The 26,776-nt window shown below is 59.3% G+C and overlaps 1 protein-coding gene across 1 annotated transcript; it reads right to left on the bottom strand.

Moving 5' to 3' along the window:
- Nucleotides 1-4,802: 4,802 nt before the first annotated feature.
- LOC115338062 (maestro heat-like repeat-containing protein family member 2B) lies at nucleotides 4,803-24,885 on the bottom strand. The gene is made up of 33 exons (XM_041121844.1): nucleotides 24,812-24,885; nucleotides 23,448-23,570; nucleotides 21,497-21,662; nucleotides 21,003-21,101; nucleotides 20,248-20,399; nucleotides 19,776-19,919; nucleotides 19,254-19,346; nucleotides 18,685-18,754; nucleotides 18,460-18,573; nucleotides 17,923-17,996; nucleotides 17,479-17,598; nucleotides 16,354-16,461; nucleotides 15,995-16,160; nucleotides 15,573-15,613; nucleotides 15,148-15,289; nucleotides 14,418-14,470; nucleotides 13,885-13,992; nucleotides 13,517-13,636; nucleotides 13,194-13,316; nucleotides 12,175-12,336; nucleotides 11,825-11,947; nucleotides 11,436-11,503; nucleotides 10,959-11,094; nucleotides 10,758-10,853; nucleotides 10,196-10,300; nucleotides 9,848-9,971; nucleotides 8,809-8,915; nucleotides 8,224-8,376; nucleotides 6,980-7,125; nucleotides 6,571-6,733; nucleotides 6,083-6,276; nucleotides 5,326-5,463; nucleotides 4,803-5,127 (listed from the first exon to the last, which is right to left on the bottom strand). The coding sequence occupies exons 2-33, from the start codon at nucleotides 23,460-23,462 to the stop codon at nucleotides 4,803-4,805; spliced, it is 3,948 nt and encodes a 1,315-aa protein (XP_040977778.1). The 5' UTR covers nucleotides 23,463-23,570; nucleotides 24,812-24,885.
- Nucleotides 24,886-26,776: the final 1,891 nt, after the last annotated feature.

The raw sequence follows: 26,776 nt of genomic DNA, 5'->3' as shown, positions 1-26,776 counted from the left end.
CCACTTGGGCCTGAAGCTCCTCAGCTGCCTTCTCTGAGAAGTCATGCTGCTTGTCTTGTGCCAGCAAAGCTCCAGCAGGCTCTCCCATTTCTCCACCCCTCTGCTGAGGAAGCGATGCCATGCACAGTTCCCCAGTGGGGCTTTGGATGGGCAGTGGCACTTGAGTATTGATCAGGCGATCGGTGGTCACCTGCAGTTGCCTGGACCTTTCTTCCAGCCGCGAGGCGAGGGCAGCTAGGCGAGCTTTTATCTGCCGCAGCCTCTCTGCCTCCTTGCGCGCTTCTGGAGAGCCACCAGGCGCTGCTGCCAAAGGTCACCAACGGTTGCGTTCCCTGGGTCTGCGAGGGGCGGCAGCCCCCTGACCCCGTTGCAGCTGCTGCCTCCCTTCCCTGTGCAGAAGCAAAGACAGCGACTGCCACGGCCCGGGTGGCTGAGCGTGGCCTTATATACCTGTCCTGGCCCCTGCTCACAATGAGGGGTGGGGCAGTATGGCCTTTTATGGCATGTCCTGGCCCCTGCTCACAACGAGGGGTGGGGCAGTATGGCCTTTTATGGCATGTCCTGGCCCCTGCTCACAACGAGGGGTGGGGCAGTATGGCCTTTTATGGCATGTCCTGGCCCCTGCTCACAAAGGAGGGCCGCGGCATGTTACGTAAGAAAATGCCAAAAGACAAAGATGTCTTCCGAGACATGAGCAAGAGAACTTGAACGACTGACCTCTTCCGTAGAAGCGGGTTTGCTGCTAGAAGAAACCAGACCAAACCGGCTGAAAGCGGCAAAGTGGCAACAAAATTGTGCAAAGTCAGCTAATATGACGCGCGGAACAAACTTTACAACTCGGAGAGTGAGTTATAAAGCAGGCATGTTTTTTTCAGCGCTGGGTACACGGGGGATCGCTCAACCTATCGTGCACACCGTCAAGCTCATTAGTGAAGTTTAAATAGATGGGTGATATAAATATGCATCCTATTTCCCGGAAACCTTATACATATTCATTACATTTCCGAGAAATAATTAACATGTGCAAATGTCCTTCGCGCAGTCGCAGTTGTTGCCTTGGGTGGTCGCCGCATGTTCTTCGGGGGTCTTATCATCCTCTTCCTCGCTTAACCGTTCTTTATCCTTTTCAGTATTTTGATATTAAACTTCTGTTTTTCCTTTGTTCTTTTTCTATCTTTCATGCCAAGTAATCTTTGACCTCCAAAAGTGCTGTTCGCATGCCAACAAACCACCCCTTATCTTCTTACTTGCATTCTTAGTTTCTCTCGTCCTCGAGTCCATATGTCTGTTTTCCTGTGTTCTCACAAATCTGTCTACACATCCTTTAATTACTTTGAGTTACAGGATGTCTTATCTCGTTAAAGGAAACCATATATTTTGCTTATACCTACTTATTGCTTACAAACTACAAAATAGAATTGACATCTGGAATATATATATCAACTACCATATATCAAATAAACTTGCATTAAATGTGCTTGCACGGGCGGGGTCGCGTGTACAAATGCTCAAAAGCGAATGGTAACAGGCGCTATCATGGCCAAAGCCAACAGTTTGTGTAAATTGTAAATAGGAACACGTGAGTAGTTTTAGGGTTGCGTATAAGGACTCAAGAGCTGTAACACGGGGTCCTCCTCACGCTGCCAGCCGAGAGGCACCTTCATTGCCAGCAATAAAAAGGGGTTACAACTAGTGTGCACTTCTGCTGCCTTCTTTCCGGTACCGGCACACGAACTAGAAGAGAAGATAAAAATGCAAACAAATCCACTTTGGGAACATCTCTGAAGTCCCAACCCTGCCGCAGAGAGCCTGGGAGCTCTGAGATCCCTCCCTCTGCTCTGCATTTTGGGATTGGGGGTGAAATCACCCCCGTCAGAGGCGTTGTTTTGATGTTCTTTACAGCCTAAAGCACCCCACGGAGCAGGGGCTACACCAGGACACCTCAGGAGGGATCACGCTCCTCTGGAGCAAAAGCTTCGGTGTTCCTAGGACTCTGAGGAGGCACGGCATGCCGATAGCTCCCTTTGTTCAGGGAACTGGTCAAATGACCTGTCTCCATTTCCCTGATGGTGTCTGAGATGCCTGGCTCGTGTGCACACTCTGTGGATGCTGAAATGCCTTGAGCAACCTGGTCTGATGTCAGAGCTGACCCTGCCTTGAGCCCTAGGTTGCACTAGGGGCCTCTGAAGCTTCCCCCACCCTGAATTGTCCCATGAGGCTATGACTTAGATGCCATCTATTTTGAGAAGCAGGTACATATTTAGATGTCTTCACCTCCCGCTGAATCCCTTTTCCTAAGGAACACTGCGGGAGCTTGCAACACAAGCTCCTGGAAGTGGCTGGGAGGGCCTGGCTGGGGGTCTCTAGCTGAGCCTCCTGCCCAGAAGGAAACGATCACCCTCCCTGCGATCAGGTTGGCTGCAACGCTCCAGAGTGAAAGCTGAAGGCCTCCAAAGATGGAAATCACGGACACCCTCTGAGGGTCCAGCAGGTTTCTAGGGTGTCTTGGGACCACTTCTTCACACAGGTGCCAGGTAGGCCAACAAAGGTGATGCTCACCTGACTCTGGTCCTTGCAGAAGAGGGAGTGCTGATCAGGGTGTGAGAGCCTGAATTGTTACCTCGAGCTATCTGTCTCAAAGATTTTTTGTTGTGAGAGACTGGACTGTCACCTCAAGCCATTCATCTCAAGGATTGTTTGCTGTGAGGAGCCACTTATCCCAGAGATGGCTTGTTTAAGCAGGGCACTCCTCTGTCCATCAGGACGATTATCAGGCCACTGAGGCATCCAGGGGAGGAGACAGGCCGGAGCCGGTGAAGCATGCAGGAACGTGGAGACTATCACTGTCGTGGAAACTGCAGTCTTTGAGATAAGGTACTGGTTTCTGGTGTTGATCACGCGAAGGCTGTGTGATAGGTGAAACCTGCAGCGCGTGAAGAGTGCATGAACAGTATGTATGCGCGTGCATCAGACTATGTCCTACAAAAAAACCATGGAGACAAGCCGTGGTGTGCACCCCTCACCGAAGAATTGAAGACTGAGGACCAACGGGATGCCGCTGGATCCATGGTGGTGTGACGGTCTGACAAATTATAGTCAATGTCTCAAACATTCGTTAAAGAACTTTGGTGGAGAAAACGGCCTCTGCAAAAATGCTGGAGTTTTGTGAACAGCACAACGTGGCCAGAGGAGAGGGCCCCACGGAGGGTGGGACCGCACTTCTCCAAAGCCGCAGTTCCTTATCTTAAGTGACCAGGAGAAGGAGCACAGCATATGTGCCTGGAGGAGGAGGCCCCACGGAAGATGGGACTGTGCTTCTATCTTAAGCGGTCATGCCAGCAGAAGAAGAGAGGCAACTCCGCAATGAACCCCCCCACAAAGCTCACCGACCGATTCCAGAGAACCCCGGCAACGGGAACTGCACATGTCAAAACCATCGACTAACACACTATAAAAGAAGGGAGAACGAGTTCTCAGTGCGCGCCCTCCGGAACTGGATCTCTACGCTGGCTGGACCAACGCTGCACCCAGGACTGGTGAAACCCTTCTCTTCTCTCTTTCTTTCTTTCTTTCTCTCATTCTCTCTCTCCCTCTTTTCCTTCTCTCTTTTCCACAGTCCCTACACCTCATCCTTTTAAACATAAACCGTTGACCAAGTCTGAGACTAGGAGTGAGTGGATCTAGCCGCCCCTGGGCTCCTCTTTGAGAAGGAGTCCAGAAAGCAAGGGGGTCTGCTCTGAACCTCGTGACTCAATGGGAGAGCTCTCCTTCCGATACATTTCAGGTTCCTTTCTTCATTTCTTTTTCTACACCTCCCTTCTCTTTTCAAACAGCGGCTTAATGACATGTTGCAAGGTTCATATTGATAAGTTCACTTCTACTTGGGCAAGGTTAGCTAGGCTGAATAAATGTTGATTGTTGTTTGAACTCCCCTGGTGTCGTTTCACCTTCATTCTGACAAAGGAAATCCACGAACCCGAGTCGCTCCAACTTTGGGACGCGACAGGTGGTGACTAGTCTTGCAACTCTATCCCGACTGCTTGCTTGATTTCTGCCTTTTCTTCCAGTCTATCCTAGCGCTACTGTTTTCTACTTTTGATAATTAAAGCTCTTTTGGGTATACAGCGTTTGACCTTGCTTGCGTCTTAATCTTGCTCTTGGGATCATATCGACACCTTCCCCGACATTGGATCGGGACACAGGGGTGGAAAAAGCATTGTCAGCCTTGGCTGTAGTGACCATGAAACAGCGGGTGAAGATTCTTGCCTCTTCAGGGGACTTTTGGTGGGAATCCCATGGGCAACAGCACTCAGGGGCACCAGACCTCAGTACAGCTGGTCTTTCAGGCCTAGGGCCACCTCTGCCCTCCACCGAGGCACCCGGAGTAACCCCCTTGGAAGAGCTCTACATGTCTGCGGTGGGGATGTCGGATCCCTCGGCACTGCAGGTGCCTAAAGGAAACTCCTGGCCCCAGCACCAGGCCTGGTCGCCGGCGCAGCCCACCTTCTTCTCACAGGGGTCAGCATGGCACAGCAAGGCCCCAGGACCCCACGGGGAGACCCCTGCTCTGGGGTCTGTCCTGGCACGACTCCATTGTCCCCAGCCCAGGAAGATCTGAGAGGGGCCCCACAGCTGGCAGCCCCCAGCCTCCGTGTCACCCACACGTCGTCTCACCAGCCGCCGGGGTGCTATTAGGGAAAGAACAGATACACTCCCCTTTCGGTGTCTTTTGATGAGCTTTAATTAACTCCGTGGTGCTGGCTGGGGCCAGGTATTGCGGAGGGATTCCTCTGGTGCCTGCCTCACTCGGAGGTCCCCGTCGTCCTGCCGCCCCGAGAGATCTGGAGCAACAAGACAGGCAGCGCCGTGGGGACCTGGTCCCGGCCAGGCGCTCCCCTGGGCACCCCGCTCCAGGGACCCGTTCGCCAGGGATCTTCCCACAAAAAAAGACATCCCGAGCAGCAGTATCTCAGTGAAAGCCCTCTGAGCCCTTCCTTCCCCATCTCCTGCCTTACCTCAGCAAAGAAAGCTGTAGCTGTCACCCGCAGTTTAACTGAGCAGGAAACCAGCCACGGCAAGAGGTTCTTCACCAGACAGGGGGAGACGAGCCCAGCGTGGAGCAGGACGCTGCGCAGGGGTCACAAGCGAGGGACACACAGTTACCCAGGAAGGCCACAGGCCGGGCCTCCCAAATTCACTTGCGCCGATGCAGGCACTATTCTTCAGCTCCCGACGGCTTCCCGGGCACGCCGGGAGGCTCCCAGCGGCCATGTCCCTGGGCACGGCCCTGCAGGAGTTGGCCAGACGCATCCCTGGGGCTCTTACCTGCTCAGGAGACGCACCCCCTCAGGGTGAGCCAGGGGGTCTTCCAGGCGAGCCCACACTCCCCGATTCATGAGCAGCTGCGTCCATTTCTGCGCCATGCATTTGCCCAGCACCAACTCTAGAGCTGAAAGGAAAACCCTGGCAACAGAAACAAAACGCAAAATAAACAAACCCAATCAAACAAAACAAGTGCAAATAGCACCACCGCCAGAAACCCCAAGAACTCTCAAATCACAAGCAGGTTAGGGGAAGACTGATCTGCAGCAGAGCTAAATACCCCTGGAAGGATGCTCCACAGCCTTCCAGACTGCAGCTAACGACACTGGCATTTTCTTCGTGCCCCAGACCCCCCGAAGCAGAAGAAAACCCACGCCTCTAGACTGACTCCACGCTAGGTATCAACCAAGGCCAACACCTCACCCCTCTTCCCACCAGCCTTTGGCCAAGAACGACACCAGTGCCCGCAAGAGTCACAGCTCCCAGCGGGGGTCCGTTGAGGGAGTGCAATGCTATTGCGCACGCAAGGGTATGCAGGAGGCAAGATGACGGCCGTCCGCAGTATGAGCTGCGTAAGACCTTCCTGCCTGGGAGCTGGAGTTTCTCCATGAAGGAACAGAAGTAAAACCAACCACGACGACCGCTTTCCACATCTAGGAAGTGGGGCAGGCGAAGCCCTCCCTCAGCCCCACAAAGGCACAGGCCTTGGCACGGCGGGGAACTGAAGCCAGCCCCTCCATCTGCCCCTTCGGCTCCTTACCTGCACGGCTTCTCCACTTGCATGTGGCACTCGAGGAACAGTTCTCTCCAGGTGCTCATGAGCAAAAGCAGCCTCTCCCCACCCAGCATTTCACTGGCCCACCTGAGGAGGCTGGGAAGGAGGTGGGGAAGCAGTTGCCTGAGCTCCTCCGTGCTCCTCAGGGCAAGCACCACCTCGGAGATGGCACGGGTGATCTGCAGAGAAACATGACCAAGAACCACCTGTTCAGGGAAGGCCTTTTCCCACCAGCCTGGTTCCCCCGCCTGCCTGGGGTGGGGGGTCACTGTCCGCAGTTGTCACTTCTGCGACAGCCTTGTGGCTCAGGAGTACCAAACTGGCCTGGCTCCCCACACTCCTTGAGGCCGGCCCAGCACAGCGCCCTGTGAATCTCCGTGGGCACCCGCAAAGGGCACCTGACTCCCTTGCGCCCAGGTGTGAGTTGGCAAGCAGATGCCCAGCTGCAGAAACGTGTCTGCCGTTGAACGTACCGTCAGAGTCTCCACAGCCGTCTGACGGTTGTGCCGCCCACAAGTGGAGGAGTCCGTCCCCAGGCGGTGGTTTCCTGCTCTGTTTAGTTTCTGCACTAAGCACCTCAGGATCCGAATCCCAAGGATGCTTCTCCCCAGGCTCCTCCACAGCTCCACCGTGTCACTGCAAGGGAAGAGACGTTCACCCCTGAGCCCGTATCCTTGCGGTCCTGCGGTGCCCTCAAACCTCCTCACCTGCAATGGGGCTTACAACGCCCCACTCACAGCAGAGACACAAGCACGCAGTCTTGCAACACTCCAGACTGCTCGGGCAGAAAAAAAAGACCTGCTTCTCAACCGGACCCCCCCAGGGCAAGGAAGCTGCAGGGTCCCTGTTTGACCACAGCGGGGAAGTGGGGAGTGCACGTACCTGTCCATCAGCAGACTCTTCTGGAGGAGACTGCTGGTTACGGGCTCCTGGTGAAAGTGGGTGAGGAGAAACACTGCACGGAGCAGGAAGGGCCTGTGGGTGCTCTGCTGCATGCAGGTGTAAAGGGTGTTCAAGATTTTTGGCACCTGAATGGAAGAAGACGAGAAAGAAGGGCTCGGTGCATCCTTTACCCCCTCCTGTGGGGCCCAGACACAGTCACTCGGCACATGAGCGCCCCTGACACAGAGTCCAGATCCAGCTCGAAACCTCACGCCTTCCACCCTGCCTGACCCTGGCTCACATCTGGAGCCCAGCGTGCTCTTGGCAATCGTGCGCATGCACGCACACACGCACACGCTCACACGCACAGCCTCGGTTGCTGCATGTGCCTGGGCCCAACCGTATGAGCAGCTGCGTGCCCTGTGTGCACCCAGAGGACACGGACCCATTTCATGCTCAGCGCTTGGCTAACTCTCCCCATGCGTCTGTAGCGATGCAAGGCCACGAACAAATACGCTCTTCAAGACCCTGAAGATGCCGTGCAGGGCCTCTGCAAGGGCACGTGTCTCCTTCAGGAGGAACCCAGTTCTCCAGGGACGCTTTTCCTTGCCTCTACCCTCCTGAGACTGAGTTAGTCTGCACTGCTTGAGCCACTGGTGGCCCTAGAGCCCAAGTGGAGCGCAGCAGAGCGTGAGCGGAGGAGAACAGGGGCCTTGAAAGGGCAGGCACAGCACGAGGCCGGAGGCTCCCAGGCTACAGATGGGCAGCAACCAGTGGCTGAAGGAAGGGCACCTCACAGGCTGGGTAACACCACAGTCGGGGAAAGCAATGAGAGCAACGAACAACTACCCAACCTGTGGAAAACCTAGCATGCCCAGCAAAGCTCAGAGTAGATGGAATTGGGGCCCAGTGAAGAAAGAGAAGGGTGAGGTGGGTCCCAGGGCAGGGAGGACTGACAGTGACCCCAGAGGAAGGGGAGGAATGGCAAGGTTGGTGCCTCCCAGTGCCTCACTCATGGGAAGGACCCGGACCAGTGGCAGACTTTGGACAAGAAGTGCCCATAGCCTTGTCACCAGCTGGAGCAGGCGCCAGCAGCGGGTGCTAATGCACGACTCGGACCATCGGTAGCCCCTTGGCTCGGCACACAGGCGGCATTTCTTGAGCCCATGCCAACTGCACAGGGTGTAGTGCAACAGCCAACAGGAGAAAAGACAAAGTCTAATGGAAAAAAAGCTCTCCTTTACCTCCTGGACTATTTCCTTTCTGCATTCCCCCAGGAAGATGAACACCCACTTCCACACTACTCTTGCATGTGGGGGCATGACGTGCAGCAAGCTGTCCAGGATGGCAGTCAGAAAGTCCACAGCCTGCGCTGCAGGGATGCATCTGCAAACAGCCTGGAGAGAAGTCAGGAACAGGAGAGCCCGCGTCACAGCTCTGCCCCAGCGATTCCGAAAGGAAAGGCAACTTGACGGGACTGTTAGTTCAGCAGTCATGCAGGGGCCAGTCTCTTGACCCTCCTGCTGTGCCTACACTGCTGTTTACATCTGGTGCAGCTAAGCGATTTGGAAGCGTCTACCCCCTTGTTGTTTGCTTATATACCAAATTGGTATTCTGACAAGAGCACTCACACGTGTGTGCCAACGCACCCATCAGGGTGTCTGCTCCAGCGTGCCTGAAGGACGGTCTTGTCTCAAAGCCTCCTGCTACTTGCTAACAACAGCTGTCCTGGACAGCTCGCTCTGGAGACAGAGACTCTGGAGGGGAGCAGGGAGACGTGCAGGAGCCCAGGAGCTGGGCCCCCACCCCACTGCTTTGGGGCCAGTTACCTTTGTTATTTTGGTACGGGTCTTCACCAAAGTCTCGGTGTCCGGGCTGTTCAGCTCCTCACAAAGGCACCGGATCTCACCTGCCTGCGGCACCTTCATGCTCTTGGCTGGAACAAACAGCAGGAGAGAAGAGGAGTCACGTCTACAGAAAGCCAAGCTCTGGCCCCAGATACCAATAAAGGAGAACCCACGTGGTGGCAGGGAAGGCCACAGGGAAAGCCAGGGCCCTCCTGAGCTTGGGGCAGCGGGATTTCCTGAGCCCGAGAAATGGCTGACAAATCCCGGGCTGGAAAGAGCCCTCTTCCTCCTTAAACCATTTGCCGGGGCTTCAGGGTTTCAGCAGCCTCTGCTCCTAGCAGCTGCGTCCCCTATTCCCACACAGGCCACCATCGTCTCTGGGAGGCAGGAAACCTCCCTGTGACTTCCTCAGCACAGGCAGACCCTGCTGCCTGAAGAGGAAAGGGTGCAAACGCAACCCTTGGCAGCACGCTCTGGGCCCGCAGCTCAGATCCCTCCTCCCTGCCCAGTTTGCTCTGGGCAGCAAACTGGTTTCCTCTCTTGTGCTCAACAGGAGATTTCTTCCCTGCCAGGGATGACTTTGGAGACTGCCTGGGTAGCTGCCTGTCTCTCCAGGCTGAAGGCAGGGAGCGAGGGGGAAGGCAGCCTCTGCAACGTCGGGGACCTCATCCGAGCGAGTTGTCTGACCAGCCTCTGTCTCTCCTGGAACGTGGAGAGGGACAGACGTGGAGGGGGACAGTCCCCAGCATTGGTGACAATGTCCTGCTCTCAGACAGCAGTGAGGGATGGCCCTGACCGCCCAACCTCACGCACGCCCCGGGGAGGTGGGACTCAGCAACACTCTCTCGGGGATCCTTCCTGCCCTGAGACGGGCAGGGAGGCAGAGGGCTAACAGGGTGGGGGCACAAAACCAGCCGAGCACGTTGCCTCCCCCTTCCCTCCACGGGACCCCGGTGGCGCCAGGCCAGGAAGGGAGGGAGGATCGGGCTGAGCAAGGCTGGGAAGCGCCTGCTCTCCTCACCGTGCATTTGGAGAAGGTAGCCAAGGCAGACCCATGCCCTCTGGCGGCACGTGGCCAGGCAGTCGCCGGTCAGAGACCCCAGCAGTCCCACCAGGGAGCCCAACTGCTTGCAGGGACATCCTCTCTGCAGGGGACAGCAGCAGGAAAAAGGTTGCAGGCAGCCCCAGCGCCCGCTCGCCTCTGCTGCCCAGCCTGCTCCCTGCGCAGCGACCAGGCAGAAGGGCAGGCGGAAGGGCTGCCCCGTAATCCCACGGACCCAAAACCCAGCCCCCAGCCGGGCAGGGCTCCTTTCCAGGGCCACGAATGGTGGGCATGGGGCACCAGGGCACGCGGAGGGTCCCTACTCACCACGAGCTCACATCGCTCCTTGCAAGCGCCCAGCACGTGGGTGCAAACCCGCAGGGCTCTCTCCCGCTCCCATGCTTTGGCTGAGGTGAGCCAGCACTTCAGGACCTGGGGCAGGGTGCATCTCTCTCGCAACAGGAATCTTTCTCTCCCCGAGATCCCTCTCCCTCTCCCTTCTTCTCTGGCCCCTTCCCGGCGCATCCCCCGCCCCACCAAGCACCGGCCCTGCAGCCTTCACCGCCTCGCGCCCTGCAGCTGCCTCTGCCCCGCGTCAGGTCTTGCTTCCCTGCTGGCGTCTCCCCGCTCTGGCCTTCCCCCCAGGGCTGCTCTCGCCCAGCTCAGGGCTGGCTCTTGGCTTTCCCTCCACCAGGGCCCACTTCGCTGCCTGTCCTGAGGCTGCAGTGGCCGGGCGCTCCTGTCCCCCAGCCCCGGCCAGATGCACAGCCCCACAGCAAGGAGCCAAAGCCCCATTTGTCTGGAGGAAAGGTATCCACCTCCTATCACCCACTAAGGTCTCGAGTCTCTGCCCTGGCAACGCTTGCCCCGTTGCCCCGTGGCTACTCACGTGGACCACGTCGTCAAAGCAGGCAGAGGTCGCCTCAGCCTCCAGAAGGGTTTCTATCAGGTGGCCCAGATCTTCCATGCCTCTCCTGTGCAGAAGCTAAAAGCAGCAAAGGAGAGCTGAGGTTATGCATCATGGGGGCTGCCAGGGCGTGCTGAGGTGGGGTCCTGACCCAGAGGTGGGCAGGCACTGGCCGGTGGGTACCTCCATGTTCACGGCCGCCCTCACGCTCTTCCTTCCCTTTTTCATCCGCTCCTCGGAAGGATGGGACAAAACACTCTGGCAGCACACTGCCAGCAGGTTGCGATTTTCCTTCCTGCTCAGAGGCGGCCTCAGCTTGCTGGCCAGAGGAAAAAGGAAGACAAAACAGAAAGGGGATTTCCTAGCCCTCTCCAGGGTGGCTTAAACCACAACTGGCTCCCTCCTCATCGAGGGCCCCAAAGCCAACACCCCCAGCCCGTGCCAGTGAGCACTGCCTTCAGCTCCAGCAATTCCCACCTCCTCCCAGGCAGCAGGCAACCCCCCCCACCAGGTTAAGGAACCCCTGGGGCTCCCTTCTTCTGGGAGACACCTGGAATGGGGAACAGCCTCCCGCTCCACAGCCCCAGCAGCTCCTGGCCCCGTGCTCAAGCTGGGCTGGGCCACACTGGGAGTGCCCAGAGCCTGGGGAACAGACCTCACCTCAACTCCTCCAGGGCCTGAAACACTCCATACACCAGGGAGTCCCAGGGCTCCCTCTTTATCCAGTCCTGCAAGTCCCAGAGACAAGTGCAGAGTTGGCAGCGGGCAGGGACACGGGACAGCCCTCCCGCCGCCCCGGGGACAGGCTCTGCTGCCAGGCCTGGGCAGACGCTGCCCCATCTCCCCCACGGAACCCCAAAGGCACTGCAGGAGGGACCCTGCTCCTCAGCCACAGCCACCCAGTACCAGCACCCAAGGGCCCCACCAGCTCCGGACACAGCTCCAGGAGCTCACGTGAAGCCGAGAGACCATCGTGCCTCTGGGGAAACCAGTCTGATGGCTGCAGCCCAAAACTCCCCCGTCTGACGGCTCCAGCTACGCACGCTCACCAGCAGGGTCCGCGTCGCCTCCTGCTTTAAGGAGAGCTCAAAGCTGCCGCAGTCGCCCACAGCCTGGATGGCACAACTGACCTCGGTGACGCTCTGCACCAGGGCGAGCTTGAGCTGCAAGTCCTGAGGCCAAAGAGAGCAAAGCACCCCTTGAACTCCTCGAAGGGCTGAGAGGTGGAAGAGGAGCATGGGCAGGGGGAACCCACGGAGGTCTTGCATCTGGATGTTGAGGACAAACCCCTCCTTGGGAGGTCTTTAGGAAGAGACCGCCCATCTCGGGACACCCCAGCCCCAAGGGGCCGGAGCTGGGGCACCCAGGCATCCCCACCCTACGCGCCCTGTGCTCCTACCCTCTGTTTATCTCTGGAGAGCCTCAGGATGTTGCCCATGATTTCTTTATCCACACAGGCGAGCAGCTGCTCCTTGGGGGCGTGCAGCGCCATGCCGCTGTAGGTGCGCATGAGAGCAGCACGAATGGTCTGCGTTCTCCCCATCCTCTGCCGCCGCTCTACCTGTGTCAACAGAGATGCCCCGAGACGTCAGCCCCGGGACTCCTGCGGGCTCCTGCGGCAGGCCCTGCCCCGCACCCTTGCCAGCTCCTTGTTTCCCCGGGCACCTCCCAGCAGCTCCCCAAGCCACTCCTCAAGCTGCGAGTGCTGGGGCTGGGAGTTGTTCCCACCCCGCAGCTTGAGTTCTCTCTCTTGGAGAGGGAGGAGGTGCAGCCCGCATCGCACACGCTGCTGGCTGTTATACCACTGGCTCGAGAGGTCGGGGAGCTGTCTGGAACCTTTCTGCGGACAGGTACCCGACATAGCCTGTCACGGTCCTGCTCAGAGCCGTGCAGCCTGTGCGCGTCAGTGGCGCAGATGAGCCCGGTCTGCTCACCTCCCCAGGCCAGGCTGCACTGCTCTCTCTGCAGGGCCCTGCCCTGCCCAGAAAGGCTTCCCCACAGCCCCCAGGTGGGGAGCAGAGCCAACGAGACCTCACCAGGCTCCTGCTCCCAGCCCTCAGCTTTGAGGAAGGGGCAGAGTGTCACACCGTGCCCACCCCCTCGTCACCAGCTCCTGCTGCAGTTAAGTCCGGGCAACGTGGCTGCAAGCAAGCAAGCAAGCAAGCAAGCAAGCACGCAAGCAACCGCTGCAGCTGCCCCAGCTGGGTGGCTCTGATCCACCAGGTGCCAAACCCCATCCTCTGCAAAGACACCTCAGGGGCCCCAAGGCCAGGATGTCCCCTCTGAAACACGGGTCTCGGGTAGCTCGTCCAAGAAGGTTAATCTAAAGGCAGCTGCCACAGTGTGGCTGCTGCAGGCGTAGACATGGAAAGGCGGCCAAAAAAGGAAAGCCAACCAGCAAGCCCCTCGTTCCTTTACCTTCCAGCCCGTGGAAGCCTGGTAGGCCCAGCCTCTGGTGAAAGCGGCAGAGAACACAGTCAGGGTGCCCAAGAGCAGGCAGAAGTGGCTCTCGGCAGCGTGGGACACAACAGAAATCATTCCCTGCAACCACAGAGAAACGGGGAGTCGGTTCCAGTGCAGGCATTCAGCCGTGGCCAGCGACAGTGGCCAGGCAGGACGTTGCAGCGAGCAGGAAACAGCAGCAACGGGGAAAGCAAGGAGGTCTGGAGCTGGGCCGGGAGCAGCCCTCCCTCTCCCCCAGGAGAATCCAGGGGATGCTCAGCACAGGAGCGTCACCTCACCTTGGCCTCAGACAGCTCCACAGGGTTGGTCTCCTGGAGGAACCTCAGCACCTGCCCTTGGACGTGTCTGAGGTCCTGACAAGCTGCCAGCACGGTCCCAAGAGCCTTGTACAGGAAAAGCTGAAAGAGAAGCAGCCGAGCCCGAGATGCAGTCATGGCCCGACCTGTCAGGAGAGGGCTGGCCCCAGATGGACCCGACCACCTCCGGGAGCAGGCAGAGCCGGCCACCATGCCAGGCTGCGGCCAGCCGCTGGGGCAGCCCAGGGGAAACGCCTTTTGGGGACGAGGGAAAGGAAAGCAGTGAAATCTGCCTGCGTGGGCAGAGCACCAGCGCCAGCTCCAGCCCCAGTGCCGGGCAGGACACACACCTTCTCCCAGGAGCCAGCAGCAGAGCTGCCCAGCCGCTGGCTCAGCTCCTGGCTCAGGCCTACGGTCCAGGCCTTGTCCTCGACGGGCTCCAGCGACGCTCGCAGAAACTGGTGTGAACAGGAAAGGAAGTGAGTGTTCCCCTGACCTTGGCCAGGGCCCCTTCCACGCTCACGTGTCCTGGGACGCTGCGGGGGAGAGCTGCCGGGAACGGCAGTCTCTTCCCCCACCCCACCCAACCCTCTTTTTTCTCCTAACGCCTCATGCGAGACCCCCCGGCGGGCCGGACTTAGAGGAGGAGGCAGTGCTAAGGCGCGTGCCACAGCGTTAGAGGGCATTAGCCGTCGGCCGTGGCACGTGTGCGGGCAGCAGCTCCTCTTGAGTGGGCAGGCACCTACTGCCGGGGGAGGCGCAGGGTGCTCGGGAGGTGCCCCCACCTCCTGGTGCCTACACAGGCAGCCCCGAGCTTCCTCCCACGACTCTGCTCCCTCTTCTCCCCCCTCAATTTGTGACGCCCCCCGCAAGGATGCCGTACCTTAAGCACACGGCGCTCCCACTCTGCAGAGGCCAGCGAGCTCTCAGTTCTTCCTAGGAAGCAAGAGGAAGCAAAAGCTCTCACAGCTATTTAAGCTCACACCAAAGACGAGTCCGGTGCTCTCCTCTGCAGTCCGACCTCCCAAAAGTCCCAGGCCATCGGGCTAGAGAGGGCCTACGCGAAAGCCCTTGCGAGGCCAAAGACGCGGGACGGATCCCAGGGGCCGTCGTCAGAGGCGTTGACTCAATCTGACCGCAGCAGATGCCCACTGAGCGACTGCAGCTCCCGGAACAACTCCAACCACCCAGTCCCAACACACGTTTTCTCCTGAACCACCCATTGCCTTTTGCCCATTTCCAGCCCTTCTCCCAGGCTACTGCCGAGGACAGCTGCTGCAAACCTCGCCTGGCCTGGGGCCTTGGTCCTCCAAAGCCGAGGGCTGCACCCCCTCCAGGAGCACCAGTCCCGTCCCTCTCCCAGACACCATCCTTGGGTGATGCCAAGACCTGCCCTCCGAGGGGACGTCAACGGCCCCGTCCATCCCCTGGGCCGAACTGGTGCCAGGGGACAGCTGCCCCCAGCCTCAGCACCGGCTCCCTGGAAGGGGAAAGGCAGCAGAGCAAGTGCTGGGGACCTGGGGACAATTCCCCTCCGTCCGTCGCGCCGGGCAGCTGCATTTTCCTGCCCCCCTCCCTCCCCTCCAGCCTCTCCCTCCCCACCTGCACTTTACCTTCCAGGTACTGCAGCAGGAGGGGGATCTCGGTCGCCCACGCCACCCCCAAGCCTCTGTGGATCCTGCCGCGGAGGGCCTGCAGCAGCTGCAAGGCAGCGACTGCGCGTTCGCGGCTCGGGTAAGGAGCTGCCGCCATCACCTAGACGAGGGCAGGAGAGAAGGGTCGCTCCTGCCGCCAGAGCCGCAGCTTCTCCCGCGAGGGAGCTCGCGAGGGAGCTCGGTGCCGCTTGGCTGGCAGCAGGCAGCCGATGGCTTCACCCAGGGTGCTGCCAGCCCTGAGAACGGAGTGGGATCCCTGATGGGCTCGGGCATGCTGCCTCCTCCTTGGGGGCTCCCGGCACTGGCCTCACCAGCATCTCTACCGCGGGATCTCCCACCACCCCTGGCCAGAAAAGCTCTTTCCCCAGGGCCCCGCTACTCACCAGCAGTCGAGCCAGCAGGGCCTGGGGAGCCGGCAGCCGGGCTGTGGGGAGGCAGAAAGGCTGGGTGAGCCGACGAGCCTCACGCCTCCGATAGCCCCACACAGGGCTGAGGGCTGAGAGCAGCTGCGCTGCAATAGCGCTGGCTGGGGGGCTCCCCAGGGCTGCCCAGCAGGAGATGAAGGCAGCTCCAGCACGGCCAGGAGCGAGCCCCGGCTCACCAGGAGAGCGCTGCGAGCAGGAGAGCCAGGCCTCTGCGCCGGGCAAGGGGCCACGCAGGGCAGAGCCCCTCGTGCCCAGCAGCAGAGCCCGTCTCTGCCCTTTGCTTCTCCTGGGCTCCTGCTCAGGGCTGGTGGGGCGCAGGGAGACGCGGGCTGGCCTGACCCCTGGCCAAACCCAGCAGCAGCACTCGCTGGGGCTCCTACCTTGCTCCTGGGAGTCCACGGCACCCGGCTCCTCCTCCTCCTCCTCTTCCTCGCAGCCCGCTCTCTGCCGTCTCTCAACCAGGGCTTGGAGACAGCGGGAGAGCGGGATCAGCATGCCGCTGTACTGGGCTGGCACCACGTACTGCAGCAGCCTCGGCCACAGGAGCTGCAGAGAAGAACCGGGCAACTCGCCACACTGCCATTTCCACTCAGCTCGAAGGCGAAAAGGACGGTCTGCATCTCCCTGAGCCCGGTGCGCTTCAGCGCGGGAGGGGACAGGTTCAGGGCATGGGGGAGCACAAGGAAAAATGTCCCGAAGGCAAGAAGTGGCCAGAGCAGCAGGGCAGAGGGCAACTTACTTTGGTCATCCCTCTCAGAGTGACGTCCAGTGAGCCCAGGATGTCCATGCACAGGGCTCGAATTGCTCCATCCTCTGGGTTTTCCCAGGCAAAAAGGCCTCCTGCCACCTGTAAGACAGAGTTGGCAAACCCCCAGTTACTCTCAGCTCCCAACTGATGAGGCTCAGGCATGCCTCACCAGTGCTCCTCTTGCTCCTGTGCCTGCCTCCCTCCTGAAGGCCAGACGGACCCAGCTCGAGGACCGGCTCCCAGACCCTGGGAACGACTGGGAAGCCTGGGAGCAGACAGCGCCGCTGCTTGTCTACACGGTCCCCTGGGGCCCAAATGCTGCTGTCGTGCCACCAAAGCAGAGGTGAGGAACGTGCCCTTCAGCAAGGCTGTGCTCAGTGCCAGCCCTGGAGGCAGCGCATCCAGCCCGACGGATGTGGAGGAGCCCCCAGAAGCCCTTTCCTTTGCCCTGCTCCCAAAGCAGAGCCTCCCCGAGCCTCAGAGCAAAGCGACGCACAAGGATCTCCCAGCTAGAGGGAAGGTCCAGCCAGAGGGAACGTCCTCGGCGAGTCAGCGGCAGGCTCGGCCATCCCCAGCTTTCACCTCCTGGGCACGCGGCTGAATGCTGGGAAATGCTCACCACAGGGACTGCCAAACGGCCCGTCCCCTTGCCAGAAGGGATGTGGGCCCCCAGACTGTTTCAGGAAGGGCAGGGTGTGCTTTGGAGGGCCAGAGCACGAGACCACCACAGGAAGCTCCTCTAGCCAGGCCCACCTGTCTGCACGGGCTGGGTTTTGCTCACCGTCCATCAGCATTTAAGGATGGAAGATGTCCCGTCCCTACAAGACCCTCCCTTTGCAAGGCGGCTTGGCCGAAGGCGCCTGTGGGCACAGCTCGGCACCACAGTGCCGGGTGGCATGCCGAGGTGTAAACCCACATCATCCACTGACATCTCCACCAACATCGGCACAGACAGCTACGAGGAACGGCCATCTGGAAGTGGCTCTGATGGCAGTGCCAGCGCCGATGGCTCTGCAGCATGGAGCTCTCCAAGGCCAAGGCCGCCGGCAGGAGCTCTCAGCACGGTCCAGGCACTGGTCAAAAAAGAAAGCCCTGGGTGTCCTGCTCTGCCCTTACCAGTCTGCCCGAGGTCCGGCTGAACTCGCTGAAGATGTGCCCCACCACATCCCATGGCCAGCAGCTCTGGGATCCGGAGCTGAGCAGCTCCCTGCTGAACTCCAGAACTGCCCTCCGCACCTGCCAGGGGGGAGCGTGCTTATGACCCTCCTGTTCAAAACCCAAAGGGTTTGTGCCTTTGTGGCTCGCAGAGAGGTGGCAAGGCCACGGCAGAAGCTTTCGCTCCTGGCGCCAGGGCTGGGCTGCAGCACCAGGCTGGACGGGCATTTGCCCCACAGAGCACAGTGACCTCCCTGCTCCACTCTGCCAGCTCTCCCCAGGGACGAGCCATCAGCCACCACCTGGGCGACGCGCCAGCGCTTCCCCAGGCCCCCTGGCTCTGCCCCAAGGGAAAGGGTTTCTCTGCCTCCCCTGGCGGCACCCTCCCTTCCCAAACCAGTTCACCTGGGCACTGGGGTCACTGCACAACGAGCGCGTGGCCTCCACCACCTGGGGCAGCTTCTCTCTCGCCGCAGGTGCTGGAAGAGGTACGGAGAGGTGTGCATTGAGGCAGAGCCCCAGTGGCAGAAGGGATCCCCTCAAGCTTCCAATGGGACAGAAGAGCGGGCCCTGACTGGCTTCACGGGAAGCAGCGGCGTAGCCGGAGCAACCCCACTTCCAGAGGCACGGCTATTTTACAGGCACTGAAGGCTATGGCGACACAGAGAACAAGAGAAACAGCACGGCTACGAGCAGCTCCTGCGCAAAGCAGCCCACCTGCCCGCCCAGCAGCCCGCCCGTGTTACAGAGCTCGGAGCGCTGTCCCTGGTGTGCCGGCATTTCTAACTGCCGGGGGAGAGCCCCGTTGCGGGGCATCAGCTCGGCTGGGGGACCCGCTCTTCGCAGCTCCCTTTGGGTGCAGGTGCACCGCTTTCGGCCCGTTCCTGCTGTCAGCCCAGCAGCCCCAACCCCTGCCTTGCGTCCCTGGTCGGTGGCACTGACCGTCAGAGTGGGCCAGCACTCCCAGCAGGCCCAGGGCTGCCACGCGACCGGCCTCACTCCCACCGCTCAGCTGGGAGCGCAGAAACACGCCTGTCTCCTCGGGGCGCATTCGTGCTGCGGGGAAGAAATGGCATTCTGCATCGGCAGGCAGCTGTCCCCAACAGCCAAGGACAGGGAGAGAGCTGCCACGGCACGGCGGGCCATCGCCCAGTCTCCTCTCCTTACCCTGCAGCACGATGCAGCGGGACAGCACTGCCTTCTGGGCCAGGCCAGTCTCCTCGGTCACATCAGAGAGCTGTGGGAACAAGGTCCATTTTAGAGAAAGTGGCATCAGCGCTGAGAGGGACCGAAAAGAAACGGTGCTCTCCGTTCCCCTCTCCCTGGGCACTCTGGGCATGGGACCCACAGCCGAAACCCAGCCCACCCCACGGTGGCCCCGGGCGCACACGGAGGTTTGCGGCAGCCCAGGCTGCCCAGGAGCTGAGGCTGAGCAGCGCTGAAAGGCTGCCCTTAGGGTGCTGGCGCTCCAGAGTCCTCCTGCGACTTGGCCGAGAGGGAAATGGCTGTGGGAACTGGGCTGCCCCTCAGGCCCGTTCCAAACAGCCAGGATCAGGCCTCCTGCAGCCTTAAGGTGGCACCTGGATCGAAGTCCTGGCGTGCTCCGGGCCTGCAGGAAGGTCCCAGCGGAGGATCGCCCTGTCCTGCCCTGTCCTGCCAGCCAGCAGGTCTTTCCCCTCCGTGGCAATCACGGGTGCAGGCCCCAGGCTTGCAGCAGGGCGCAGGGCTCCCCTTACCTGGCGGTGCACAGTGGTGCTGATGGCAAGAGCCGTGCCCTGCGGGATTGGGGTCTGAACTCCCTCCAGTATGTCCAGGACATAGCTGAGGCTCTGCAAGAGAACGGGGGGGAAGAGGAGGTTAAAGCCACCTAAAGGCACTCGGGAAGGGAGAAACCCAGCACATCTGGGATAAGGGGAGACCCTAACATCAGGTCCCGGGGAAAACCCCAATGAGCAGAGCAGCATCAAGAGGGTCTCCTTCCTCGGAACGGAGCCCGGGCTTGACAACTCAGTTTCCCACTCGTCAGACCTGGCCAGTCGCCGCATGGGACTGGACATGGCCCTGGGCATTCGGGCAAAGCTCTTCCTGCACACAGAGCCCCAGGGAGCTGGCAATGCCTCCCTTCCTGAGCAGAAGAGCCCCAGGGACGCTTGCCTCCCTCCCGCCCTGCCCCGGGTTTCTCTTTTCTTGCCCAAAGAGCCCAGGAAACCTCAGGCCTCCTCCCCAGCAGCCACGCCAGGCCCTGCACAACATCTCACCTTGGTGACCCGGGAGGTGTCTCGGACCTCCTGGTATTGCTGCAGGAGCCAGAGGAGCTGCTCCCAGGTATGCTCTCGGTGCTGCTCCTCATGCAGAAGGACCCCCAGCATGGCAGCCACTGCCCCGAGGACAGCCTGCTTGTCCTGAAGAGGGAAGGGAGAGGCTCCGCTTGGAGGGCTGAAGGTCTGCCTAGTGCTCAGCATCCCCTGCACACCGGTCTGCCCTTCCCACTGGGAGGGCTTTCCCTTTCCCTTCTGCCCTGCAGAAGAAGGGCTCGCTCCAGAGGAGAGAGAGCACTTCCCCACCCTGGTACCCCGGCCCTCCCTGCAGAAAGGCCCCAAGGCTCGGCTGCTTCCCGTCGGGAAGCCCCCCTCCCCTTGGCCCTCTGCTCGCACCCCACTGGGCACAGACGGACCCACCGGCACGGACATCCCTGCTGCAGCCCCAGGCGTGGAAAGCAGCACTTCTCACCTCCTCCTCCTTGCAGTCCAGCCAATTTGCCACTACATAGCGGAAGACCGGGTAAATGGCTTCACAGAACTGTGCCACCCCCTTGCGAGGGAAGGGGCATTGCTCCCAGCTGCAGAAGTATGTATTGACTCCTTTCGACCATTGCTCCAGAACTGCACCAGGACAAAGGAAAAGGGAGCATGTGAGAGTCTGCACCAGGGACGGTACCTTGCATTCACGCCCAAGCCTGCTTTAAGGACAGTCCCAGGCTCGGCAGGGCTCAGCCCAGGACTAGATCTGGATCCGAGGGCAATCTGTGCTCTTGAGGCGCCTGCATTCAATCACCCCACTGTTTCTCTCCTCACACCCATCGCACCTTCTCCTCCTCAACGGACCCTTCCCCTCCAGCATTTCTCACTGCAGACCCTTCCCTTCCCTTCCCTTCCCCCTTTTCCCTTCCCTTCCCTTCCCTTCCCCCTTTTCCCTTCCCTTCCCTTCCCTTCTCTTCCCTCATAGTCGCCCTTTCAGAGCAGGGAGTTTAATCCCAGAGGAAAGCGGGGCAACAGAAACCATGGGAAGGCACCCAGGAGTTTCTCCGTGCAGCACTGCCGCGTCCTGCCCACACAAACCTCCTGGCCTTCCCCCGCTCCTCCTACACACTCGCTGCAGTTTGGGATTGCCGCGGGCTCACACCCACCACGTTCCCTCTGAGATCACACGGAGGCATCGAAGGCCGCCCCTGCCCCTAGGACTCCAGCCAAGGAGCCGACACTCACCACTGCAGACGGCATGCAGGACCTCACCGCTCCCCACCTGGGTCAGCACGGCGTGCAGGGCGAGCAGCGTCATTCCCGCAAAGGGGATGCACCGCAGGGCTGCAGAGGAGGCAGGGACAGAGGGACCGAGAGGGTCGCTGAGAGACACGGGAGACTGGGGTCCATCCCTGCCAGGGCTGGGGCTGCTGGGCCACGCAGGACGTGCCGGAGGGAGTGGGACGGGCTGCCTTCCCCAGGGGGGACACAGGGAAGCCCTTTGGGGAAACGGGGAGGACGGTGCGGGGCCGAGACCCCGCGGGTTTGTCTCCAGCAGGTTCCCGCCCTTTGGGAACTGGGATCGGGCTGATAAGGCAGAGCTGCCACCTGGCCCTGGCACGGAACAAGGAGGCACGGCAACTCCGTAGCCCCCCACTTCAACACAGGGCGTTTAGAGAGGGGGAGGATCCCTTCTCCTTGTTATCACAGATCTCTACCCAAGGCCCAGGGTGCCATACCATATCTGCGGGCCATTTTGCCCAAGGTGAGGAGCACAATCTCATCAGGGACCTTCCTCATGGCCTTCAGCTGGCTCTGGAGCTCGGACATGACGAAGCGGAAGTGGGAGCGGGCCAGAGCTACCAGGACGTCGCTAGCGGCCATCTTCACGTCGCCTGTCACACCCTGCAAAAGCGTCACAGGTTAAACACTCCGGAGAAAAAGGCTGAGGCACTAGGGCAGGCTGAGTGACCCCATCTCCTCTGCAAGAGCCCTCGGGACAGCTGTGCTCGGGGCCGAGCGGCTGCTGCCTCTTGTACCCTGGGATAGGCGAGCAGTTCCCTGGCGAGATGAGGGAGGCTTTTCCCCAGAACAGCCCTGTGCTGCTGCCCCCTCTCCCTCTCCATGGAGACGCCAGGAACAAACTGCCGCAGACTCAAGACCCCCCTGGGACCTCTCTGTGGGGCTGGTGGGTTGCCACAGCTCTTCCTCAAAGCAGGACAAACAGTGTTGAGCTTGAACCCCCCTGTCGCTCAGTTAGAAACAGCCCCGAGTCTGCTTCTCCGCACAGTTCTCCGCCTCCCCGTGGAGTGATTGCTAGAAGTGACTTACCAATATGTTCCCCACACCCCCTTGAGGGAAGGCAAAACCTCCAGGGTGGAATGCAGTGGACACGCAAGGAATTGGTTCCCTAATAATTCTCTATGCAACGTAACCTGCAACCTTAGATGTTAGCAACACCCAGGGAGCTTGGTGTGCTGACCCTAAGAGAAGTAACACGGGGGGTGGAGTGGAGCGGAGACGCCACGGCCAGTCTCTGTGATATTACCGCAGGGACAGGGAACTGGTAGGGTAGGAGCGGTAGGTCCCTGCATTGAATCCACGGAAGCAAGGAGGTAAAATCATGGGGGTTCTGTCGACCTACCGCCCTACTTCTCATTTATCTCCTAAGTGCCCTGTCCTGGGGTACTGACACGCAAAATCACCTCCTCTGGGTGAACTTTGCTCATTATAATACCAAAACACACCTCCATCCCAAAAGCTACCCGCCTCCAAAGTGCAACCACCCCTCACTGAGCCTGCGCTCTGAATTTTTTCAAGCATGTCCTTTTAAAAGCAAAGCGAGAGAACTTAATACCAATCACAGTAAAGGCATGTATGACTAGAGTCACTCGAGCTCCACCTAAATAGGAAAACAGTATAAAAAGGCCGAAAGAGAGGGGGACTATTAGGGAAGATACCGTCGTGGACAAGTTGGGAGGACATCACTGCCTTCTGGGATCAGTCGACAGGCTGAACCTCTCTTCCCCCCAGAGGGACACCTCTTGGGTGAGATTCAAACACTCGGCTGTAGCGAGTGCTTTCCTGGGAAACTTAGAATTCTTTAGAGCTCTTTTTCTTCCATAATTTAATGCGCTTGTAGTCGAGTGTATTATTATTTGCACGTGCCTTGCAGACAGTGTATTTATCACCAGCAATCCAAAAGAACCTGTACTCCTGTTGCTTTAATAAACTGTACTATTCATTAAAATCTAGCCGTGAGAGTTTGTTGAACGCAACCAAACTCCTTAAGTCTGGCCATGATAGTTGATTGAACGCGACTAAATTGAAAGTACAGTGTGCTATTTGTGCGTCTGTAATCGTGATAGGTCAACATATTGAACGCGACCGGACTGCCAGTGCTGAACTGGGCATCACCCAGAATCTAAGCCTAGCCGCCCCCAGCCCCTCTGATGTCTAAGGACAAGCTGGAACGCAAGGGGGTTTATTTTCTGCCAGAAGTCTTTACCCTTGAACACAACACTCCCCTCTCCAAATTCCCTGTCATGACGAGTCCCCAGAGCCTCTCCCTGAGGACCTCTGCTGGGTCTGAGCAACCAAGGAGCATCTCTGCGCCACTCTGTATTTCCCCCAAAACCAGAGGGGGGCAGAGGCAGGCTGCTTTGGTGGCCTTGAAAGAGACAAGCTCACCTGGGCTGCTCGCATGTCACTCAACGCCTCTGCTATCAGGCGGTTCACAACGCCACTCGTCAAACAGCCGTCGTCTCCCCACAAGACGCTCTCCAGCTCCCGGTACGTCTCCACTCGGTCACCCTGGGGACGGACCACAAAGGGGACTGATGGCACTTGCTTTGCCCTTGTTCCCAGGGAGCCACGACAGAGCCCTGCTGCCCCCCAAATCATCTGCGTGAGGCAGGCACGAGGGACAAGTTGCAGGCATCGGTCAGGACAGCCACGGGGAACAGCACGATCTTCCGCGGCGCCTCTGACACTAGCAGAGAGTCAGACAGGGAGATCGACTCCACCGGGGCAAAAGGCCATGTGGGAGCCTGGGAGGTCACTCCTGAAAACGGGGGGACGGCGGAGGTCAGGGGGAAAGTGCCCGACAAGGAAGGGTGGGACTGTTCACTCAACTCCTGCCTAGGTTTTGGCTAACCCAGCTCCTGCAAAGGCCTGATGTATGCTGGGAGCAGCACCATTAGGTCAAAGCGAGAGCACCGCGTAGGCAGGACGGGTGGCCAGAGACAGCTAAAGGGCCATGATGCAGCCATTACCAGCTGCGGATGGCTGTCTCCGGCAGCCATTACCTTTTGTCTGGCAGTTTCCTCAGAATCCGCTAACGTAAGGAAATGGTATAGACCCAGCCTCCAAGCTGGAGGGTATAAAACCTCCGCTTACTCAAAAAGCTTTTGAAGCGGATCCAACAGCAGCTGAACTGCTGAGGCTTTCATGCTTCCCGGTGTGACACAGGGGATGCCCGCACCGTGATGGAGGAGGAAGGGTGAGCGCTCTCTCCGTTGGCTGGGTAATTAATTCTTTTTTTTGCTCGTAGTTGCACGATATTAAGAGTTACGGGTTATAAGTTATGAAACCTTATGACTTGACTGGTGAAGGAGTGAATTCACGTGATAGGTGAGTCTGGGAAAAGGGAATTGAGCCCCCGTTTGTCATGTTTGTTTATTGTATTTCTTACTGAGCTCACGAAATAAAGTTTAAATCACAGCGTATGTTGTCCTGTACATTTGAGAGATCCCAATGGACCGTGACAAAGGGGAAGGCATGGCAACGAGACCACGCCCCGAGGAGGGGAAGCCGTGAGCACCCTGCGCCTTGGGGCACAGTGTTGCTCCTCGCACGGGCAGGAGCCCCAGCACTGGGAGCTCCCGGGGAAAGGAGTGGGGAGCAATGGCATTAGTCCAGCTTGAGCAGCAGGATCGGCGCCTGGGGACAAAGTGCCTGCAGGAGGGCAGAGGTGCTGTCAGGTGAGACGCCCCTCTGCCACGGCACCCGGGGAAGCCAGGGGCATGGAGGGGAGCCCTCAACCCCCACCTCACCTCATGGTCTTGCAGTCGCTTTAGCAGAGAAGTCCCGACGGCCACAAAGGTCGTGACGGCCGCAGGGACAGTCCCCGTCACCCTGCCTCCATCCTCAGAACGCGCAGGTCTGGACTGGGAACGCACGCATGGGCAGAGAGCTGCAAGAAAAGAAAGAAATGGCTTTGCTGGCTGCAGGGCTTCGCACCAGGGAGGGGCGAGGATCTTCCCAGACTGCCCCAGCACTAACAGCCTGTGCTGGGCTGTACTGGCAAGAGGGAAGTCAGTGGGATGAGGGGAGGGAGTCTTCCCCTCACCGCGGCAGTGGGAAGACCACCTTGGGGGACTGGGCCCATTCTGGGCTCCTCAGTGACAGAACGGCAGCAATGCGCTGGAGCGAGTCCAGCACAGGGGCCCTGAGCTGGCCAGGGGATGGACATGGGCTCCGCAAGGAGAGGCCGGGAGGGCTGGGGCTGGGCAGCCCTGACAAGAGCCGGCCAGCCCAGGTCACCTCTGAGCAGTCCCCACCTGCCTCACGGAGGGCAGGGAGAGGACGGAGCCAGGACCCTCTCGGAGGTGCCTGGCAGCAGGATGAGAGGTGATGGGACGCAGCCCCCAGCACCCGGCTGGGACAGACACTGCCTCCAGCACGTATCAGACCCCAACCTCCCACCAGCCCCTCACCTATGAGCGCTCTCATCCTCCGCATGGGCAGCAGGATCCCCCGGATCAACACACTGCTCCTCCAGGCAAAAGCCATGAGAAACTGGGGCAGCACCAGCCCCAGGAGGAACATGTAGAGCCCAAGCATTGTGACCTCACAGAGGGCTCCTGTGACAGGGGGACATGTGCTGGGGACGCAGCAGCACCCTGGGGACCCTCCCAGGCCCAGAAATGCAGGATTTTCCATCACTTGAATTTGCTCATGGTCCTCAAACAGTTCTGGCAAAGACTTTCTCCAGACAGCCCTTCCCAGCTCTGTCCCTGATCCACGTCCCCCTCCAGGGTCCCATCCCTGGAAACATTCAAGGTCAGCTGCGATGGAGCTCTGAGCAACCCGATCGAGTTGAAGATGTCCCTGCTCATCGCAGGGGGGTTGGACTAGATGAGCTTTCAAGGTCCCTTCCAACCCAAACTATTCTATGATTCTACGATGCTATGACCCAAGGCAACGTGGTCTCAAGAGGACTGACCTGGCCTTTGCCCCCTGCATTTTCTTGCCCTGGTTTTCTCCAAAGAGGACGCTCCTGTGTCTGCCTGTGCCCTCCCCTACGTCTCCTCCAAGAACATTTGCTCCCATTCTCCAGCCAGGACCGAACTGGGCAGAAACTGGAGACCTCCAACCCATCCCTCCCAACTGTGTCCTGAAAAGACAAAGGAGACTCGTATTCAAATGGAATATCCTTTTGCTGTTTGCTGGACTGTGGGAAAGCTGACCTTCCTAGAAGGTTTCTCAGCTCAAATCCAGACGAAAGAAGGACCAGAACTGCCATCTCTACCAGAGGAGGAAACGCGCACATATCCAGGCCCTTCATGCTACTAGACAGGTGTACAATTGCCTGTGGGTTCAGAAAGAAATTTCCATACAGTCCTCCGGTCTTTATGAAAGGGTGGATATGTGCTGCCCTGTTGGCTTGGTTTTTTTTTTTTTTGGGGGGGGGGGGGGGGGCGGGGCAGGGCTGGGGGTGTGGGTGTTACCCCTTAAGTCAGCATGCAAGTCGAGACAACTTGCTGTTATTTGACTGTAGTTTTCCATGCTGGGTTGTCTGCCTCTGCCTAGAGAATAAGGGAGTGTGTAAGGCTGGTGCTGCACTCTGGAAGAGAGGTATGTCTGCAGACGACAGTTTTGGAGCTTGAAGTGAGTAACAGGAGGACAAACTGGCCCGTGATTTGATACTGGATGGGCCACAGCTTGTCGGGTGTTTGCTGTGTTTAGGCTGGCCTTTTAGGCAAGCTGCGGTTTGCCTGCTGGGCAGCACGATGCAG

The sequence above is a fragment of the Aquila chrysaetos genome, unplaced genomic scaffold, assembly GCF_900496995.4.
Source record: "Aquila chrysaetos chrysaetos unplaced genomic scaffold, bAquChr1.4, whole genome shotgun sequence".
Classification (NCBI taxonomy): domain Eukaryota; kingdom Metazoa; phylum Chordata; class Aves; order Accipitriformes; family Accipitridae; genus Aquila; species Aquila chrysaetos.
This window is presented reverse-complemented; position numbering and strand designations above follow the sequence as displayed.